Source organism: Branchiostoma lanceolatum, chromosome 1 (assembly GCF_035083965.1).
Source record: "Branchiostoma lanceolatum isolate klBraLanc5 chromosome 1, klBraLanc5.hap2, whole genome shotgun sequence".
Classification (NCBI taxonomy): Eukaryota; Metazoa; Chordata; class Leptocardii; order Amphioxiformes; family Branchiostomatidae; genus Branchiostoma; species Branchiostoma lanceolatum.
Genome location: NC_089722.1, coordinates 35,671,129 through 35,694,436, shown reverse-complemented (window position 1 = coordinate 35,694,436; position 23,308 = coordinate 35,671,129). Strand labels below are relative to the sequence as shown.

The following is a 23,308-nucleotide window of genomic DNA, read 5'->3' as shown; positions in this document are numbered from 1 at the left end:
GGGAGATTGCAGTGTATAGCTGCAAATACTCAAGGTGGCTACAAACATTACTATATTTAATACAAAACTGATTTTATGACATTAAGGAACCATCTGAAATTAATACATCGTTTACAAACAGAATTTTTCCATTCAAAAATGCATTTGAAAAGAAAGATTTCTACCAATAAGGCCACGCCAATTTAATTTGTTGCTTCTCGGAATAGCCTGTCCTGTTTTTCCCATTTTGAAAAAAAAAAGGGTCACTATTCCCATTCACAAATCTTAACTCCCAATTTTATTATTTGTCCAGTTGGAAAACTCAATAGCCACCCAAATAGATTATAAAGGCCTGCACATACCTAAAAGGTGTGGTCATATTGATCATAAGTAATGTTATAATTTTTCATTTATTAAAACTATTTCTCAATATCAATCCATATATTACATGGCAAAAGGTAATTTTGCTACTGAAATTATAGTACTAGATCAAAGAAAGAGATGCATTGTATAAAATGAGCCATCAAAGCTGAAATTTGAATGATCCTCTTATTAGGCATGTCGAACCTCCGCGTTTCTGCATTAGAACGCGGCAGCGCGCGAGGCAGTAAATGTTTTTTTTTAAATCTTAAAAATCAACCGTTTGTATTATGCCAATGAAAATCGTTGTCAATAATCTACATGTATGGAAGCTTTGCTATCACACTATCATCTTTTTATTTGAAAATATCCATCGAACAAGGAGCTAAAAATCATTTTAAGTTGGAGATGCAGCCGAAAAACCGCCCCGTTCTGACGCCGCAGATGCGGCACGCGATTTTGAGGCCCACCCGGCGGAAGTCTCATTTCCAAATCAAAAGCCACATGCCGGTGTAGCACGAAGAACTCTGGGAATGGTTTCAGGTGAAAGGGCAGAGATCAAGGTTCACGCCACTGGTGGGACAAAATTTCTACGTCATTCCAGGCGGGAGATATGGAAGAAACGGGAGTCTGTCCTCCAGAAGTAAGTGGACATTTTTGCTATTTTTCTTGAACTTAACCGTAGCAACTTTGTCCCTATACTGTCGCAAATATAGATATATTGTGGACTTGTGGTCATCATGGTGTAGTTTTTGTTTCTATTTAGGCGACTTTGGCTTGTGGGTTTAGCGATAGTATTTTGAGAGTTTTTTTCGACAGCCCGAAAAATGACGTGCGCTGTGTGGGCATACGTGACGGGGGAGGGGGGCGTGAGATCGTGCACTTTGTATGTGCTCGAAATTGAACTTACATAAATCCTGCGCTATTTAACCGTAGAATGGTCATATATTTTATGTTGAATGTAATATACCTTTCATATCCGATGATATGGCATACTTTGGACGCAACAAACAATTTTCCACTGTCGTAATTATGTTGTGTATATACACTAGCGTTACGATCATACAGTCCGAATTTGACACACAGTTGTATGATCTTCATTCAGATGTCCTTTTTTGATTTTCCAGTGGATACAAAGGTGGCATATCTGGTACAGCTGTGCAGAGAACGTGGGCTGCCTTCAAGCAAACTTGAACAAGTTGAAGATTACACAACATCAGATCAAGTGCTTGGTGACGAAAATTCAATTTCCTTCTTCATATTTTCAAAGGGAGAAGCTACTTCAGGAGAATAACTTGAACACTAAATTAATTACTGATACTGTACCAGTCAGAAAGTAAGTTGTAAATCTGCTGTACTGTAGGTAACTTATTATATGTACCAAAGATCTTATTAGAATGGGTAACATAGGTATTGATATCTATAATTAGCACCATACGATTATCATTCTGATTGATCATGATGTTAATTAGCGTATTTAACTAATTAAGCATTGGAATATTAAATTTTTTAAAGTATAGACATTGTTAGGAACCTGTTTCAGCAAGCTTACAACATCAGTGAGTTCATGTAGCAGCCAATATCAGTGTACATAATTAACAATGTATGCCTTTTACTATATATGGCTCATTAGTTTATTGCCAATTAACACATCTTCATATAGATCTATTATTGCTCCTGTTGTAAAAATTCCTGTACTTAAGTCAACATGTAATGTAGGTTAACAGTTGAAAGTTGTTTTAGGGAATAGGTAGTACAAACAGGGATAAGTAAAACAAATTGTTGTACATGTGTATTTGACTCAGTTCAGTTCATCCTCTGTTGAGGATAATTACCCTCATTTGCATATCTTGCAATTAGCGAAGACTGCAAAAATACATTATTCTCATAATGATCTGTTCAACAACAGGATAGTCGGAACATCTAGTTCCTTCTTCAGTTTTCAGCATGTTTAGAAATGTATGTTAATTGATTGGCACTATTGTGGATGAATAAATTAGTTAGGGTTAATTAGGGCTAATTAAGATAAGATATTGAATATAGGTCAAAAATAAAACATGACAGTCTGTCCAGTTATATTAGCTTTAAATGCTGAAAATTTGAACAATATTGATCAAAGTGTTTAAGAGTTATATTAAAAAGTATGTAAATAACTGTGGACTTGTGGTAATTTCTGGTGCCATGTTGAGGTCAATCATTCCCATAGGGCCAATAGATAAGTGTCTTCTAATGAAAACGTCCATCCTTTTCAATTTTGAAAAATTCTGAAAAATTTCAACTTTGTCCGATGTTGACAGGATAAAAAGCATATTAAGCGGAAGAATCTGATCTGCACTTTGGCAACAATTTTAGCAAGTTATATCTTACCAAAAAAAATGGTGTGACATGCCTACCCTTATTCTTTATGTTATGTAAAGCCTTATCTTCACCCCAGACTATTTTCAAAAAATTTTATTTTTATTTTTTTCCCGCCCCGTCGCTCCAATTTTATTCTGAAAAAATCCGAGAACAAATTAAATTGGTGTGGCCTTAAAATAACTTGAATTCCAGCACGCTGGCACTGGTAGGCATGTACATAAGACACTGCATCTTGGTCTTTTTGTCCAATATAGAATACAAAAAAATGATTTTATGGGGCAAAAATGGGTGAAAAAAATGGCATTTTAACCTCAAAATAGAACATTAGAATGCCTTTAGAATCCGTTTGGAATTTTAGAACCATGTTCAATCCACGGCCGCAGGTCAATGACCGCACCAAACACGCTGCCTTGGAACACCTGAATTTTAGAACCATGTTCAAAACAACCTCAGCTTTGGAACATGCATTCGCGGCGGCAGAAGGAAACCCAAATGTGTTGAGGTGATCCTTTGAAGTTTGCATGTTGATTATGATTGACAAGATTTCGATGTGCGTGGCAATCATAGCAAAGCAACGTGAATGTAAATGAAAATATTTCATTGCTTGCTTTTAAAAAGATCTGGAAAAATACACCAAGAGTAATGGGCTTGAAAAAAAAATGGTTGTAACATTCAGAACACTTCCTGACTTTGCCCTAGATTGACTGGAATAACAGGGAAGATTGTCTGCATACTTTTAGGATGTACATGTACATGCGGTGATGTGCAGGCTGCAGAGGTTGCCTTAGATATATATCCTGTTCTGATGTCAGTATACTCGGCAACTGCGGTATGTGTTTGGTATAATTTTGTGTCGATTTTTGCAATTATGATAACCAGCGATTTGTGTGACACAAGTTTGGTTTAACCGGTACCAAGCAATCTGAAGTCAATTTTACATGGATTGAAAGGTAGCCTCTACCAGGCTCCACAGGTAGCTGGAAAAAAAAAGTAGACATTGGCCAAATAGACGGATAACAGGCCAGAGCCATGCTAGCGACCTAGGCAATGTGAAGATACACATGTAGACCAATGTGAAGGTAAACATTCTGCATTTGCTCGCAAATGTTGCCCCTCTAGTGTTTTCATTCTCTTATGAATCTGCAACATTGCTATCAGTTTTAAACATCGGACCCGACTTCGGACAATTGGGGAGACTGCAGACGGCTCAGCAGACTGTTATTGTTTTTTGTGCACATTCCGCCTTCTCCTTGCTCACAAGGCAGTGCTCTAGATCTATCCGAGTGGTTCTCAGCTTCATCGCTGCCATCTGGGCTTGATCAGGACAACAGGCTGATGCAGCGGCCACTGTTTCATAACTTCTGCCATCACGACCATGCACTGAGTTCGGGCGCTGAAGAAATTGCAACAGCAAATGCTTGCTGCGACATACATGTATTTACGCTAGAAACATCCGGAAATTGTTTTCCCTGAGATGGTGACGACAGAGATTTGTGAGGTTAAGACGAAAATGCACAAATTTGACATTTTGTCATGATTTGTCCTCAAAGTCATCACATAAAGTGCCGGAAATCCATGAATCGTTAATCTGGAAGTCGGTGCAAGGCAGTCTATATCCGCATGCACCGAAACGCCGCCAGGTTCGCGTGGCGCATATTGTGCAATGTGCTTATGCAAAGGATCTTGGGGCAGCAGCAGGGCAGACAACATAGCGGATTGTAACACGTATGAAGAAATTCGTCCATGTAACGCTGTATTTCACGGGGAAAATACCAGTGCACAAACTTACACAAAAGCAGTCGGTCTAGAAATGTAACTTAGGAGGCAATTTTTGCCAGCAGTCGGCTTTTTTTTACGGTAGTAAATATAGCTATTTTTTTCCGCCGCACACAAATTTCTCAGGCACAATAGAATGCAAAAAAAGATATGGCATACATCTTTATTTGTCTTGTCTCCCCTTTGAAGCCCACTGTCTTGATGATGACCATTCCAGCAAGTTGGGGTGTATAGCACACCAAGTTATACTATTATATATCTATTTAACCATCAATCGAGTAGTCAGATTTCAGACTCCATGTGGAGGTGTGCTCCCATGATCAATCAACTTCCGATTTTTCGGGGCGGAACCCTGTACTCAACCTGACTGCTTGTGATTTGCAAAATTTAAAAGTGTGTACGCTTTGGAAACTTTATGGTAGCACTATTTGGCATGGGGAATCAAAGAGGCACACAGCAAGGTGTTAATCCTGAGTCCTTCTCGACAATGACTTTGATTTGCAATTTTTACTATCAAGAACAAGAAAGAGGAATTGACCATACCATTTCAAACAGGAGTCGCACCAGTTTCTCAGACTCTCCTCGGTATTTAGAGCTTAAAGTGGAGGACGTCACATTGAAGAATGTGGTACCACACTCAGTAGCTACCGCCTTGGCAAGCATGGTCTTCCCAGTACCAGGTGGCCCAACCATCAATACTCCCTGTAGAATAAAAGAACACCTTAATATGTATCAACAAGGAGGTTAAAAAATATCTAACCTTGATAAAGACACAGTGGGACACTTGTGTCGTTAATTCCTCACTGAGCTGCCTACGTACATGTATTAAGTAACAACAATGAAGGCTCATTTTTTCCCCATGTTAATCATGTCTTAATAAGGACTATGTCCAGCCCTTCCCAGATATAACTTAGCACCCAGTGCTGAAAATGTCCAACCTTCCAAGGCCTTCTGATCCCTTTGAAGAAGTCTGGCATCCACATGGGCAGCACCACGGCCTCCTCTAATAGCCTCTTAGCTTCAGGATTCCCTGCAATGTCATCCCTGATAAGCAACACAATCTGTCATTTAACAATTAGGTTGATGACGTATGTTTTTGCACATGCCTCAAACTCAAAGAACGGGATGTTTTACAGGTAAAAATGACCCATCTATCTTGCCTCTGGAACTAGAAGCCCCGAGTTTGATCCCGGCTGTCTCGCTCACCCGACATGCACGCTACCGTTAAAAGATCGCAGTCCTTAGGACGGGACGTTAAGCCGTGGTCCACTATTCATTGTGCTTGTCGAAAAGAGCTAGGGGAATTTCCCCGGTACAATGAACCTGTAAATACTGTACATAGCGTCTGTCTTCTCTGTCACGACCAGTGGAAGAGTAGCTCATCTGTTCATTGAGTTCATTTGAGCTAAACTGGTTCGGGATTCCTTTCCTTTCCTTTTCCTTTCCCATTTATGATTTACTGAAAATTATGAAATATATGCTGTGAGCTCTCATGTACATTGCAAACTACAGTAGTGCTGGTACCGTAAAAACTGATTAGGTACATGTACAGGTCCAAAATACCGGATCATGAAGTACCGGTACTGTACCGATATAAATTCACACTAAGTATGTGCTTATTTTGTGACAGATCTCCTGACTTCATGGCCTCATGCAACACCAAAGGGGACCAAAGTGACATCTTGGAACAGCGTAACAAATATGCAACAGATCATTCAGGCAGGCCGTGAGTTTTGATAGCAAGGCTGAGGGAGTTTGGCGGTAGGAAACCTAGTTACAGTATGTCCTTTGAATAAAGACACTGACATTATTGAAGAAGTTCAGAAGAACACATGTTAATTTTTCAAATTGTTCAGGTACAGGTCTGGACCTGTACCTAAACCTCTGTATCGGTACCTGTACCTGATGTTACGTTTAGGTACGCATCACTATTGCAAACTCATCACACCATAAAAATATATGTTCTGTTTTGCATTCTGTTACTACTACATGACATTGCCTATTGTCTCAACCTCAAACTCGATTTTCACTGTGCTACAAAAGTGTCGTGCACATAAATGAATTACAATTACTGTTGCAGTAACACTGAGTCTCTTTGTTTAACCAGCCATCAAAATGTTAATTTTAGAGAGAGGCTTCCCCCCCACATGGGGTGGTAATAGCAAATCAGTTAATGATACAGTAAAAACCACATAATTGCACAACGGATAAACGCACACTTCTGTTAATTGCACTGAATCCACAAATCCCAAACCCGATTCCTATTAACTCCACTGTTAGTGACTTCGCATTCATGCACGGTGCATCATCACCAATGCTGGATAACTGCACAAGAATTTGTCAAACATAGTCGACAAGTTAACTAAAAGTAAAAGGGTGCGCTAAAAATCGTGCGGTACAAATGTGCTGATAACTGCCTGTGTAAAGGCCCAATATCGCTGATTTGTTTCAACTTGTTTTGACGAATCTTTACCGTAAATGCATTTAAGTTTGTGGGATTTCGCGTTAAGGATGAAGGAGTGTTGTTGGTGTTCTTAAGTTCGCAGCAGTGCTACATGTATAGTCACATATTGCTGCAGTGATGAAAACACCAGCGCCTTTATACGCACCCCTCCTAACGTAAGCACGCCCGATTTGGGGACGATTGCGGGCCTGACTCAGTGAGTTGAAACGTTCAGAGGAAAACCCCTCCTAACGTACGCACCCCCTCTCCAGCATTTCGGTGGATAGTTAAGAGGTTGACATGATCATCCTTCCGATGATGTTTACCGACTTAAAGGGTTACTGAGAAAATATTTCTGGGTAGAAAATATCAAACAATTCAGTGGTAGAAATACTTTTTTTCAGTGTTCTGCAATATTGCAGAATGTCAAAATTTTGTTCTACAATTTGAAAATATTTTCTGCAAATACACAAGCCTGACCATACTACAACCTTCTCAACTTGATAATGCCTACTTATATTTACATCATATCTAGCATTGCAACATTGTTGTAATTCTTTATTCTCTCACTCTTAAAAATTTTTCAAGCAAAATTTGAAACAGGAATAACATACGTGTGTGTGAAAAATATTCAAATGAATTACGAAAATTGCAACAGCAAAAGCGGATTTATTCAATATTAATCAAAGTAAATATTTGTTTATAATTTAAGTATGTGTATTGAAATCTAAAATAAATTAACAACCTGCCTGATTATGAGGAAAGGGACATTATATCCTTGCAAGGAATACGTGTTCTGATGCGCAATGAGATCGCACGACCAGTGACAAAAATCACAGCCACGGCCCAAGAAAATAAATGAAAAGATTTGAAAAAATCGAGAGAGAAAAAGAAAAATTCTCAATAAAAAAACCTCACGCAAACCTTGGCCTCTGCATAACTTTTTTTTATAAATCTGAAAAATCGCTATCGGTTGTAAACATCGGACTCCGACTTCGGACAGTCAGGCAGACTCCAGACGGCCCGGCGATGTTATTGTTTTTCACGTGGGCGCCCCCCTCCCCACTTTCTGGGCACAGGAGAAAATGTTCCGCCTTCTCCTTGCTCACAAGGCGGTGCTCTAGATCTATCCGAGTGGTTCTCAACTTCATCGCTGCCATCTGTGCATGCTTGAAGGACCACCGTCTAATGTTGTGGCCACCATTTCGTTACTGCTGTCGCCCATGCCCCGAGTTCGGGCTCTGAAAGAATCGCATGCTAATGCTGCAACATGTTTACACTAGAAACTGTTTTCCCGACTTTTGACGACCCCGAGATCGTGGCCGCGGAGATTAGCGAGGTTAGGAAGGAAATGCACGAATTTGAAATTTTGTCACATGATTCGTCCCCGAAGTTATCACGGAAAGTGTCGGAAATCCCCGAAAATACTCGAACCTCAGAGGCAGTCGGCACGCGCAGAAGCGCCGTCAGGGTCGCTCGGCGCTGGTTTCAGTTTATCTACAGCGCCGCTAGCTAAATCAATTTTATAGCCTCCTTGGCTAAATTGAGAACCATTGCATCCTGAGCCTGCTTCTTTTTTATTCTGCAAAATTGCAGGTTGTTTAATTTTTCTTCTGCAATCTTGAAAATCTTTCTGCAATTTGCAGATTGCAGATGGGTATTTCGAACGCTGCAATTTAAATATATGTATCATTTATTCTTTATTACTGATTGATTGTGTGGTAGCATTCCACACTTCATTTGCATGAAGATGTACCATACTCTCATGCTGATATGAGTGTTTGTAGTTCGCAGTTGAAATAATAGTAGTTTACTTGGGGGGTTGAAGATTTCACCGCAAGAACCGTAAACATAAAATCACCGTGAACATTTCCCTCTTTACAGTGATATAGAAGTGCAACATGGCAATGGGCAATGTACAACCAGAACAAGTCATCATAGGGCACACCATCCACCATCTTGGACAATGGTCCTGGTCAGACAATTTTGAACAGAACTCTTTAGATCTGGACTACATTCTACATTTGTAGAAAAGAAACAGGAATCCTGTGATATGTTGATGAAGGTTAGACATCCAGGTAATTAAATAAGTTAAAATCCTCCCACACCATAATTGATGTATAGGGCGGTGCCCATCTCCGTTTCATGGCCCTTGGGCCACACTGTGGTGCAATCACTGCAGCAGGGGGCTAGTCCACTGGCAGTGGAGTGTGTTTAACTTCCATACTGTTTCATAAGTATGTACCATTTTTATAAAGTCTTTGGTATGACTCAATACGCCTCTTGTCCAGAGGTGCCCTACCTGGGGCTTGAACCCCAGTCCTTCTGGTCCAAGTAATTTGAACCCGATGTGGCAGAGTAGCAGAGGCGCAGACCACTACACCACAGGGACACCCCCCCAGGTAATAAGATATGCCAAAAATAGTTACTCAAGCAACTGGATAAAATTTTGAAACAGTCAGACAATCTGGACAGCATCCTCTATCTTTCGTCAGTGACCAAGGAAAGATCTGGCATAACTAGGTTTTATACCAAAACTCTGAATAGATATGTCAATGAAGTGAAGACAATGTCAGTTTACAACACAACCAGGGACACTCGTTCAATCGAGAATCTACAGATATCCTAGACTGCGAGCGCCGTTGGTTCGAACGGGGAGTTAGAGAAGCAATATATCAGAGAATGTACAATCCTGCCCTCAACAGGAATGGAGGTCTACGCATCAAACTTTCAAGCACTTGGGCCAACGTGCTCCCCCCATCCCCACCCCACGACATTAGCTCCTAAAACAACAGGAGCTAATTGATTCATTAGCACACAACCTTGTGTTGACTTACTATTCTATTGAACCATCTGAAATTGTCTTCACTTCATTAACATATCCATTCAGAGTTTTGGTATAAAACTTAGTTCTGCCAGATCTTTCCTTAGTCACTGACGAAAGATAGCGGATGCTGTCTGAAACGTCTGTTTCAAAATTTTAACCAGTTGCTTGAGTAACTATTTTTGAGGAATCCTGTGATAGATGAAAATTAGGGGTGGGTATCGGCGTCTCGTCTCCGAAATATGATAACAGTTATAGTACTACTGTACAACAATCATCAGGTCCAGGATTGGACCTGATCCTCTGGACCTGGATCGAACCTGCATTTTCTGTACCGGAACCGACCCCTAACCCAAATGCTACCAGAAGCTGGTTAACATTTCAAACAATGAATTTTCAACTTTTGATGCAAACTCATAATGATGGTTATCGAAATACTTAAATAACTAAAGGATTAAAAGACCTTTCATGCATTCAGCAATGTTTTCATATTTTTCCAGTGCAAATTTCACAATCTAAGGAAGGTTTCAGATGGTTTAAAACAAAAAGGAGAGTAATATATAAGCGAAAGACATTTTTTTCAAGTCCAAACTTGTTTCCAGACGTTTAGGTGTTTTTTTAAAAACTTGAACCTAAACGTTAGGTCCAAGTCCGGGGTTTAGGTATGCAGCACTATTCCTTACCAGTGAACATTGGGGTCTCTCTGAACGATGTCTCTCTCCAGGGCCTCCACCAGGTCCTTGTCATAACCTGCTGGGTCAAACTTCTTCTCTTCATCTGGAGACTTACGATCTCCCTGGTGGAATACAGCCAAGAAAATGAAACAAGATTTTAAGTTGTGGAAAGGAATTCAGATACTACATGTACCAACAGTGGTAGAAATACTTTTTTTCAGTGTTCTGCAATATTGCAGAATGTCAAAATATGTGTTCTACTGTAGATGCGTAATAAGATCGCACGAGCTGTGACACAGCCACGGCCCACAGAAAAAAATACTAGTATTTAAAAAAAATCTAGAAAAATTGTAAAATGTAAACCAAAAACTTTTATGCAAACCTTGGCCTCTGCATAGTTTTTTTATACAAAACTAAAAAATTGCTATCGGTTTTAAACATTGGACTCCAACTTTGGACAGGTGGGGAGACTCCAGATGGCCAGGCGATGTTATTGCCACTGTCTCGGCACAGGAGAAAATGTTCCGCCTTCTCCACACAAGGCGGTACTCAAGATCTATCCGAGTAGTTCTCAACTTCATCGCTGCCATCTGGGCTTCAAGGACCACGGGCTAATATAGTGGCCACCGTTTCATTCCTTCTGTCATCGTGCCCATGCCCCAAGTTCGGGCTCTGAAGAAATTGCATGCTTGTGACATACTTGTTTACGCTAGAAACATCCAGGAATTGTTTTTCCGACTTTTGCCAACCCCAAGATCGTGACCGCAGAGATTAGCGAGGTTAAGACAGAAATGCACAAATTTGAAATTTTCTCACATGATTCGTCCCCGAAGTTATCACGGAAACTGACGGAACCACCCCGAAATGACTCGAACCTTTAACATAATAACCCACAGTGTCAGTCGGCTAAAGAAGAGGTCAAAAGGAGCGGTCTAAACTGGATGCAATCCTACCTGACCGAAGACTGACTCTACTCTACTCTAATATGTCCGTGCGAGGCAGTGTGCGAGGCAGTCGGAACGTACTGAAACGCCGCCAGCTTGCGTGGCACTGTGAGTTTCAGTTTATTTAAATTCACAGCGCCGCTAGTTTGCTAACTTAAAGTCTATATAGTATATAATCTCCTAAATTGAGAACCATTGAATCCTGAGCCTGATCTTTTTTATTCTGCAAAATTGCTGGTTGTTAAATTTTTCTTCTGTAATCTTGAAAATCTTTCTGCAATTTGCAGATTGCAGGCGGGTATTTCGAACGTTGACCAATCTGCATGTGAGTGCACCTCTAAATACACAGCTACAACCTGCAATCTACAGAAGAATATTTATGGCTGCAAGTAGAAACTAGAGTTTCACAACCTCATACCTTCGCCAAAAAATATGATGTTTATCATTGATTATACAAAAAAAGGTCCTCATTTGCATAAACTACATCAATTGATCATCTTCTCCATCCAAATAACAGACGTTGCCCAAAGTATGACAAGTTATCTTTAAAGTTAGCAAAGAAGGCCATTGTATCCCTTTTTCACCTATCATTCAAATAAGGTCCTTATTTGCATGATCTTTATTGAATGATGTTCATATTCACATAACTTCTAGATGCCACAAGTATGAAATTGCTGTCATTTACCAGTATAGAATTATAGCAGTTTCTCGTTTATTATGCCAATAAGGTCTTCATTTGCATATTTCCTATGTATCAACATACCGCTCTTCATCAGTTACAAATGTAATTTTAAGTAGAATAGTTGAATAGTCCTATCATGGACGCAGTGGGTTTACTAAATGTCTAAAGTCCTAATTAATCATACAATCAAGATTCTGTTTTTCATAATTACCATTTGATTATATATTACCAAGCATTACCTAAGCTATCCATATAAAAAATCATGATGAGCCATCATCCCCTTCTTGAGTTATAGTTTTTCTCATTAATCATGCAAATGAGGTATTCATTTGCATGATTACTATCTATTAATATTTCTCTTTCTCAGGCACTGTGAGTGAGGCACATACCACAAGTTTGAGAGTCTATGATGAAATACAGTGGATGTACAAACTTCCCTCATTAATTATGCAAATTAAGATCTGATTCGCATAATTAGTATCACAATTATGTCAATCATCATTTAAGCTATCTACCTGCCAAAAGCTATTGCCATCCTATGTGCATACCAAACATCAATACAATCTATCCAAGCCTTCTTGAGTTATGCTGCTTATCTACACACACACACACACAAATGCTACTGAAAATTGTTGGTGAAGGTAATAATTAGGCTCAATCATCCCTTTCCTACTTATCCTCACGTCCCATGTTTTTTTCTATACCTCTTGATACAACTGTAGTCTAGCAAGCCATGTGAGCTGTTATAGCGTTGTAGCAAAAATATGGGGGAAATACAGGCAGGAAAAACTAAACTTCTGATTTTAGAGGGATTCCTGGTTAGCAAAGCCTCAATTTAAAAAAAAAAAATACTAAATGTACTACCGTCTAAAATAAGAAAGTACCGGGCGGATTTTGAGGCGAAAAAAAATAAACGTGCCGGTACGTTTATTTGAGAGGTGAGAGTACCGACATACCAAATATGAAGACAATCCATCCAGGCATAAGCATTAAGCTGCCTGCCCAAGGCGACCGGCAAAAGGTGCTTTTTATATTGTATTTTGGACTTCGTTTTTGGATGTTATACAGGTCCGAATGAGGTCGAGTGAACCGGTATCCACCCCTAGACTAGACGTGTGTATTCATTTGGTGTCTTTCTTTTACACAAGGCCCTGCTCCTCAGGCTTGATTCAGTAGAGCAATCTTTTTCCCCCTGTTGCTTCATATTTTTTCTGAAAAAATCCGAGAACCAACCAAGTAAATTGGTGTGGCCTAAGATTTACTTAATGTGGCCTAATGTGGAAAAACTAATTTCATGCCCTGGCATTCAGTAACATATTTCTACTGTGCAAGTTTAAGAACATGACCAATTTGGAAACTACAACGACATTCTGTAGTATAACCTACTTTTTCGTCCTTGCCCTTTCCTTTCCCCTTAGGATCCTGTCGTACAGGTGGCCCTCGTGCCCTGGGGTCACCCCTACGGTCTCCACCGCCCCATGCTGATGGCCCTGCTCGCCGATCCCTACGATCAACTGCACCACGACCTGGAGGGTTGGATGGCCCGATACGAGCTGGAGCCTGTCGTGGTTCGGCTCTGACTGGTCCCCGTCGGTTATAGTTGGGAGAAGGTCTGAGAGAGGGAGTGGCTTAAATTATCTGCATTTATTCAAACAACTTCTATAACAACATATAAATGACACTGTACTTTTTCAGTTTTTGTACAGTTGAATGGAGAAAACAATCACCCCTCAGCAGATTTTAACCCAAAGTACAGAAGACTGTTCCAAGTACCACACAGATGACCATGTCAGCCCTTCGTAATTATTGGAAGTCATATTCCAATTTTACCCAGAAACTAAATGTTGCATCATAGTAGTTTGTGGAAATTTGCACGCAAATTCATAGCATATTCAATTTGGTTCATATTGATACGCATTATACAACTCAAATAAAGTACATGTATGCAGCTGACTTTGGCAAGCCAACGGTCTTAGACACCTTTGGATTTTGAAAAGTTTTAGAAAATAGGATAGTTCAGGTAAAGTAAAGACACCTACTTGTGTTCCACAGGAGTGGGCGGCGGCCAGACATCAGGATCCCGCGTGGGTTCCTCGTGAACGCGGCTACGGGCACCCTGGTTGTCTGTCTTAAAGCTGTTGAGCGTACTACTGATGTCCTGTACATGCTCATACTCAGTGGCAATCTCCTGTCGCACCTGACAGGTCAACAACACATTTGAACATCAGCAGGTACGTCCAGATCAAACCCCGGCCGGACCTTGTGAAACCAAGGCTCAAAATACATTTTTCTGGTTAACTTGCACTAATGCTGATGGAAAAAAATTTATATACATCAAAAACAAATTACTTGCACAACTAAAGGTCAGCGCTCGTGAGTGCGACTGGATAAGTCGCATATGCGACCAGTTTTTTGAGAATGCGACTAGATTTAAAATCACGGTTGCACGGTGGGCCAATCAAAAATTAAGACCTGGGCCTAGATAATAGCTGTAGAACTAAGCGGTAAGCTGAAAAATAAACATTAGGACTGGTATTCCAACACTACCGTGAAAATCGTCGGTGAATTTTCCATCATGTTCCCACACTCGCGGTACAAAAACTATCCGTTCCTAGTGGCAAAGTTACCCATAGAAATAAAGGATATACATGTAAGTTTCTCCCACTTGTGATGTATTTGTTATCTCCATGAAAAAAGGCTTTTTCATGGATATACTGTTTTGCTTGCGTTTGGTATTTGTGTGTATGTTTGTGTCACCGGATGCTTAAAGTCACCATAACTGTAGAACCTGTACATGGATCGTAATGATTTTTGGTATGTGGGTGAGTGTTAAGTGGAGGAAGGTCAAGGTCGATTTTGGGCCCCCTGGCATTTGTGATTGGAACTGTATTTTTAAAAAATCTTCAATGTAGAAGAACTGAAGAGAGGATCGACAGATCGTCATGTTATTTGGTACACAGGTAGGTTAGACCAAGATGTACACACTTAAGTGCAAACTATGCAAATGAGACCTAATTTGCATAAGTAAGGAGGTAAATCGTTTGCATGTGTGTCGCTGGATGCTTAAAGTCAGCATAACTGTAGAACGTGTAGATGGATTGTAATGATATTTGGTATGTGGGTATGCGCTGGGAGGAGAATGGTCAAGGTCGATTTTGGGCCCCCTAGTTTGTGTCCCTGGAACTACAATGGCCTATTTGTAAAAATGTTCTAAAGGGGTATAACTGAAGAAAGGAACAACAGATTTCCATGTTATTTGGTACGCAGGTAGGTTGGACAGAGATGTACACACTGAAGTGCAAATCATGCAAAGTTAGTGTGTTTGCGTGCGTGTGCACGTGTGTGTATGTTTGTGTCACCGTGTGTGTATGTATGTGTCACCGGATGCTTAAAATCAGCATAACTATAGAACGTGTGGATGAATTGTAATGATATTTGGTATGTGGGTAGGTGTCGGGAGGAGAAAGGTCAAGGTCGATTTTGGGCCCCCTGGTATGTGTCACTGGAACTCTAATGGCGTATTTGTCAAAATCTTCAAAGGAGAATAACTGAAGAAAGGAGCGACAGATTTTCATGTTATTTACTATGCAGGTAGCCTAAGCAGAGATGTATACAATGAACTGCAAATTATGCAAATTGGACTTAATTTGCATAAGTAATGAGGAAAATCTATATCTGCAGTGTTGTCATGTGGCACGCCATCTGTCAGTAGCTATTTATAGAAAAGTAGGTCAGACTTCTCCCCTTGCAGTGTGGGTCATACCATTGAGCGATATAGAATGGGGGGAACTGGTTTAATAGAAAAACAACGTTTCATGGAGATTTTGGGTCCTAAGACTCTTGTTTGATTTGTAAAATGTTTCAAATGCCAGAAATTTGCCGATAAAAAATGAGCCGTGCGCCCGGTGTTTACCGCTCGCTCTGACTGTGTGACCCTGAGTTCATGGCGCTAGCGCTTCGCCGTTCTAGACCGCAGCAGAATAAAAGTAGCACCATAATATGACGGGCACATCATGAGTTTTGAAATGATACCGGTGACAACAAGAAAATTTAATATCTTTGGGGACAAAACTCAAACTGGGCTGGCACACACAGATCATTATCTTCGCCGAGTACTTGTACTCGGAGAAGATTATGTTTTCGGTTGAAAAATCTGTTGGGTGGGTCTGAATGTATGTCAGGAGCATAACTCAAGAAAGCTTCAATGAATCTTTATTTTTGGTAGGTGTGTAGTGGTTGTGCAAAGGAAGGTCAAGTTCGAAAATGGTTTACCTTGCGTTTTTCAACAGTACTGCAGCGGACATTGCATTCTTTTGTGTTTGTATGTAGGCAAAAAAAGTGACGGAAACGTTGATGGATCTTCATGATTTTTTGCAGGTGTGTAGATGTTGTGGAAACGGGGGTCAAGTTCAAAAATGGTTCCCCTGGTGTTTTCCGTCGGTACTGCAGCGGGCTTTGTGTGGATGTGTATTTGTATGTCGCCAGCATAACTCGAGAAGCTGTTGATGGATCCGTATGATATTTAGTGGATGGGTAGGGTTTACAAAAAGGAAGGTCAAGTTCGATAATGGGCCTTCTAGCAGGTACCTAAGGTACTGCAGCGAAGCTTCAAAATTTATGGGCATATTTTCTGAAAGTGCTATGGTCATGATTTTTGTGTGGTAGATAGTTCATGCCGCAGAAAGTAAGTTCTGTAAATTTGGGCCCCCTAGCGGCTTGTTAAGAGCTGCAGTGGGTGTTTTTGTTTTGACATTCGGACATGAATAACTTGAGAAGGGGTCGACAGATCATCGTGATGTTTGGTATGTAGGGAGCTCAGATGGTGCTTTACATAATCAATGACTGATTATGCAAATCAGGAGCTAATTTGCATAATTAGTTAGGAAAGTTTGTTAACCCACTGCATTGCATTATGGGACATGGGACAGTGTATTAAAGGTCATGTAAACAGATGGCCTTGCATAAACGTACATGTAGGTCAAATAAATAAACTATTCTCCAAGCAGAGGTGTGGGTCCTGCTGGTTTTTAACGCGTTCAGTTTAGGCATTTTTGTTCAACATGACAACATGTGTGATTTGTTCAACATGGATAATGTCGGTGGCCACCAAAATTTTCCGGTCAGCAAATTTCTGGCTTTTCTTAGCTGTTTTGGGACTAAAAACACAGACCAAATTTGAAACAAAACCCCACACAATATTTTCACATGTGGTAGTGCTGAACAAGTTGAACCAAGTATTAATCTGCTGCTTTGTCAACTTTGAGGAGAATGTTCCCAATTTGTGGCCGATATGGCGGTAAGGTGATTTCTACACTCTGCTATTTTTATTTTTATTTTGATTCAGCAAAAAAACGAAGCGGCGAATCCGTTAACCAAGGAAATAAATTGGTGTGGCCTAATGAACGGGAATTATTCATACCGAAACATGCCAAAACATTCCTCTTACATTGATGAAGCAATGTACGGATAACAATCAGCAAAAAAAGTGAAAAGGGAGATTTTTGACCCCGTTTGGTCATTTTAGTCGCAAAAATAGGTTCGGGTGTTTGAGGGTTAAGTGGAGAAGGTTGTAGTATGGATGCATTTGTATTTGCAGAAAATATTTTCAAATTGCAGAACAAAATTTTGACATTCTGCAATATTGTAGAACACAAAAAAAAAGTATTTCTACCACTGAAAGGTGACAGAGATTTCGGATACTTTCGTGAAGAAACTGTTAAGACTTAATTTGCATAATTGATAAGAAAATACTGTAATTCCATATTGGTAAATACAGTCAAACCTGTATTAGCGGTCACCTTTGCATAGGGCCCACCTGGTCACTTTTTGTCGGTCCCTTTGATTTTTCAAATTGACAAGCATTAAGAATTAGTCTATAGTGGCCACCTGTCCAACGCGGCCGCGGCCACACAATTTTTGGTCCTGCAGGTACAGCAACACTGCCGATAACAGTCATGGCATACCGGTACAGGCCGTATTGCCACCGCACGCCATGTTCAAATTTATGTGGACTCAACCAGAAGGTTTTGTCTATGTTAGAACATCTGGCGACGCTTCAGGAGCGCGTTAAACAGTTACATTATGTATTTAGTTCCAAAGAAATCCGTACCTCCCAGCAATGCCGGTTTGGTATTTCTGGAATGTTACTCGCACACCTACTCCATGGAAGGTCAGATAAGATCTCCCGGGCGGATCAGTCTCCCACTCTCTCCTCTGATATGATTGGGACTCCCGCAGGGTTTGGCAAATTGCCTCCGGCTGCCCCATGATTGGTACAAGAGAATGATTAACTCTTTTTTTTTTTCTTTTTCGGGATTTAGGGAAAGTCATGCCTATTGCACTGTGGGGAAAGTATATAGATTTGTATTACTGATCGCCACGTTATCCCGTTGACCGCCCGTTGCCTTATTTGGCAATGAGCGGACTGACGAACTCATCTCCAGACAGAAGTCGCGGACAAGGTCGGTGGGCTTGCTCGGCTTTCGCTGCCGCTGGGAAGCCCATATAACAGAGGCTCTTCCCTCCGCCTGTCCTTACACTTCCCTGTACGTCCCTGCCATCAAGCAGTGTCTGTAGGGTGGACTGCTGATGCTGACGAAGCCGCTCTAATCCAAACAAGTCTTCCACAGCTGAAGCAAAACTATCGGCTCCCATTTGTTTTGGGTAACCAAAGCAACGATGTAACACGTAACCTGATCAGCGTTCTTCGCCCAATTTCTTCCAATGGCTGAAGCTGTTTTGGCGGCGACGTCGCCATAACCATGTCTGACGGCGCTGGTAATCAGGGGCCCTTCGCGAGCGATGTAACGTGTAGCGCAGGGGTCCTGATTTATGAGAGTTCATTTGCCAGGAAGCATGCATCACTTCACGTGGGCTTTGTACAACGTAACATTTGAATTGCTTCTCGGGGTACCGGTAGTGTGAATTACTTTTTCTGGTACTGTATTTATACATTAACTAATAATTGGCCTTTTGAAACACATTCTTAATCACTACAGCCTTTTTAGAGGACTCCTGAAGCAGGCATCCCATAGTAGCGGTTACGGGCTCCAAGCAGATACGGTCCCCTAGCAGATACGGTCCCCCAAGCAGATACATGTACAGTCCCAATAAGTTGAAAATTGCGAATCAGCGCTCCCACCCCAAAATAAACGTTGCCGCTGCACAATAGACCCCTTTACAAATACCAGCGCCATTTTGAATCTGGCGCGAGCGCGGGAAAAGTTAACACCTGGTAAACGGCCAGCGCGGGAAAGGCGTCCCCAATAGAAAGCAGCGTTGAGTCAGCTGAGTCGGCGGAGAGATGCTCTCCTCGGTGAAATCCGTCGATATATATGCATGACACAAGTAGATAATATTGTTGTGGACACTTAGACTTGATATCAGCCAGTAAAAATTATGAATTTCTGATGATTTTCCACAGTTCCTGATGGGCTGTTGAACGTGCGCCACGCATTGTATATGTTTACACCGTGTGCTTGTAGTTTTCCCAATAATGTTAGCTCAAGTTGAGAGAAAAAATCCGACAAAAACGTAAACATGTCGGACTGGGATCATTGTAGCTACGTAGATAGAAATATAGAGAATTTTAGCGGTTGTGACCTTAATTTTGACGATGCCAACTTCGATCACCTAGGAAAAATACGCGTGTTAGGAGCTCGAGGGGGTCGATTGTTTTGTCTAGCATCCTTCGCCCGGCGATATTTTACACTTCCACTGGATGAAATCCCACAAAAAAGTAAAAATGTAGGCTTGAGCTCAATGTCTCTTTGGTTAGCAATTTAGCAGAATTTCGGCACCTTCTTTGACGATTTTTAAAAATACTAAGACCTGAAATACGTGAGTGAAGATGGAGTGTTTTCACTTAGCGCCGTGATATCTTAAATTTACGTCGGATAATATTACAAAAACGTGAAAAAGGCTTGAGGGCTTTGCGAGTAGAAATTTGTGGGACTTCAAGTGGCTGCTTTGACTTTGACGATATTTTAGTGCCAAGATTAGCTTGGGGAAGTTCGTGAGTGGAGCAGGGGGCGTGTTTTCTTCGTAGCGTTTCATTACATCACTTTGCGGCAATATCTTAGATTTCCGCAGGATGAAACCCCACAAAAAAGGGAAAATATCGGCCTGGGGTTCTTCAGTTCTCACGACAATATTCTTTAACGTTTTTGTGGGATTCCATCCGGCAAACAGATATCTATTACTAAAATATTGCCGCGCAAAATGATCTAAAGAAACGCTACATCTGACATCCTGGAAAACATGCGCATACGCCCTCACTCCTGATCCTTCAATCACGTACTTAAGTCCTCAGGATTAAATTCTCGTAAAAAACAAAACACCGAAATTCTGTCAAATTTGTACCCAAAAGGACCTTGGCCTCAAGCATACATTTGCAGGTTTGGGGTTTTATTTTGCGGAAATATGAAATGTTGCTGAGCGAAGTTGATGTAACATAACCCACATATTTTTCCAAGGTGACGTTAGCATTGTCACTTCCGCCAAAATGCTCACTGACAGTTATATTCATACCTATACGTAGATACAAAGATCCCAGCCAGACATTTGTACATATTTGTGGGATTTTTTTTACTAACTAAGTTGGGGAAACTACAAGCACGCGGTATAAACATATACAATGCGTGGCGCGCGTTCAACAGCCCGTTAGGAACTGTGGAAAATCATCAGAAATTCACAATTTTTACTGGCTGATATCAAGTCTAAGTGTCCACAACAATATTATCTACTTGTGTCATGCATATACATCGATGGATTTCACCGAGGAGAGCATCTCTCCGCCGACTCAAATGACTCAACGCTGCTTTCTATTGGGGACGCCTTTCCCGCGCTGGCCGTTTACCGGGTGTTTACTTTTCCCACGCTCGAACCAGGCCCGCTCGCGCCAGATTCAAAATGGCGCCGGTATTTGTAAAGGGGTCTATTGTGCCTAAAACATATTTTGCCCAATTTTCAACATATGCAAATACAGTAGAATCCGCTTAACTGCACCACCCATTTGTCAGCGTTTTTGGTGCAATTATCCGGCTGGTGCAATTATGCCCAGCTGCTGAAATCCTGCCCTATGATTGTCAGCTTGCATTAGAGGACTTGAGAAGAAGAAACCTACTGTGGATTTTGGTGCGCCTACATAGGGAGACCAGGCAGAAAGTTAACGGATGGACTGTCTATAACATTTTAGTGCATAATGAGACTGAGATTATCCAAGGCACTATAGAGCATAGTGCTGGTGTTTGACCAGGCACTATATGCAAAAGTTTACGTCCAGTTTGGGTCATGTCCACATGTCGCGGTGTATTATGCCAAAGCCTGTTCTCTTGAGCAACAAAGAACGTCATAAGTATGATCCTTAGCCATCTCTCTCTTTTATACAAAACAATGAAAAAGGTTTACGTCCAGCGATAAACTCCTGAACCAGTAACAACAAGTTGCACGGAATCGTCGTGCATGACGTATTTCATTTGTAATTCGACACCGCGTACTTCATGTGTTTCTAACTTACACGATAGCTAGTATCTTTTAAAAGTAGCTATAAACCTTTCTTTGATATTCAGACTATCCATGGTGATTCGAGGTTTGAAACTCAACGTGTATTGTAACTGGCCGATGTGCTATTCTTGAATGAAACAATTCGATAAAAAGGTCAGATGAAGCAACTTATGCCATGCGGTTTAGGTAGAATATTGTCTAGCTGTGACACTCCGTTGAAGACAGAATAAAAAGGCGGGGAATTTCCAAGGTAGGTCTTTATGCAGACGGTCAGGCCAGTGGAGAGAACTTCAGTTGAGGTAAAGTGAGCAGAGCCAGCATTATGTAGTCACAGTCAGTCTGCCCCATGACTAAGGGGAGTCCAGTGCCCAGTGTATGGGAAACCTTATTTCTTTGTTCTTGATGTGCTATGCAAACCCGGATGTAAATTTATCATGATTCTGGTGTTGACGTCATTGTTAGTGTTTTATTGAATACAGTCATGAAATACTTGGTTGTAATACCATGTTATATTGCTACAATTCCTTTTACATGCTTTATGGTATTCACTAAATGAAAATGAGGATATCTTTTTTTTTGTCCGCCCTTGTTTTTCTGACCGCACCCAATTTGGAGTCTGCAAAGGATATCATCCATAAAATTTACCTGCTGTGGCCTAATTCTATAAAGTCTACAGGACGAGAACGTCGAGGGTCGGAATGTGGGATTAAATTCTGAAATATTCAGCCCGAACACAAAGTACTGCAGTGGAAAGCAATAGTTCCGAGACCTCATATCTTCATGAGACATAAATTGCAGAAATTAGGCCCTCGTTTGCATAATTTATATTCAACCATGTTCACTGTCACATAACTTCCAAATGCCACAAGTATAAAATTCCAGTAATCTACCAATGTGGAATTACAGTATTTTCTCATTGATTATGTAAATTAGGTCCTAATTTGCATAACGTAATCTGTTATTATTCATTATGTATCGGTTCCATATGTTGCATTTTAAACTGTCGTACCTTTGAATGGAGTGGGTTTATAAGATTTCGCCATTAATTATGAAAATTAGATTCTGATTTGCATTGTTACCATTTCATCATATCAAGCAACATTTATTAGCTATCCACATAATAGACCCAAGTTTACAGGTTTTGCTGTACATGTATATTCCTTTGTGGTTTGACCAGTAAATGTCGGACCCCTAGGGAATATTTAAACCAGTTTCGAAACTAAGAGGTGTAAGCTGTCACAACACGCCTAGAATGAAAATATAGATTTTCCTCTTACGTTATTCAAATGTCAATGAGACCGCCTTGTTTTGTTACTCAAAACAGTTTCGAACATATTGGCGGCATTGCCTTTAAACTGGCAGGTATCGACTCATTTGTACCGCGTTTGCCGATTTTTAGCGCCCTTTGGCAGGTATCGACTCATTTGTACCGCGTTTGCCGATTTTTAGCGCACCTTTTTGGTTAACTTTAATATTGAAGATTTTTGAAACATTTTTGTGCAGTTATCAGGCATTGCTGACAATACGACGTGCAGATATAGGGAGTCACTAACAATGCAGTGAATGGGAATCGGTTTGGGATTTTGGGATTCGGTGCAATTAAATGGAATGTGTGTTAATCCGAGGTGCAATTACAGTACGTGTCTTCTTCTGTATCATAAAGATTAATTATCATATTCTCGAGTTTTGCAGTAACTGTATATTGTATTGGTATATACATGTATGTAGAAGAACACACTCCCCAGCCTTGATATCATTCTCAGG

At 40.7% G+C, this 23,308-nt stretch overlaps 1 protein-coding gene across 2 annotated transcripts in view; it reads right to left on the bottom strand.

Moving 5' to 3' along the window:
- Positions 1-23,308, bottom strand: part of LOC136421225 (katanin p60 ATPase-containing subunit A1-like) — a 51,965-nt gene that overhangs the window by 11,487 nt on the left and 17,170 nt on the right. For both annotated transcript variants that reach the window (XM_066408425.1, XM_066408417.1), the window contains exons 3-7: positions 14,080-14,237; positions 13,427-13,652; positions 10,424-10,536; positions 5,412-5,517; positions 5,017-5,175 (exon numbers count right to left, since the gene is read on the bottom strand). In XM_066408425.1, coding sequence (XP_066264522.1) covers positions 5,017-5,175; positions 5,412-5,517; positions 10,424-10,536; positions 13,427-13,652; positions 14,080-14,237 — 762 coding nt within the window. The remainder of the gene's footprint in view (positions 1-5,016; positions 5,176-5,411; positions 5,518-10,423; positions 10,537-13,426; positions 13,653-14,079; positions 14,238-23,308) is intronic.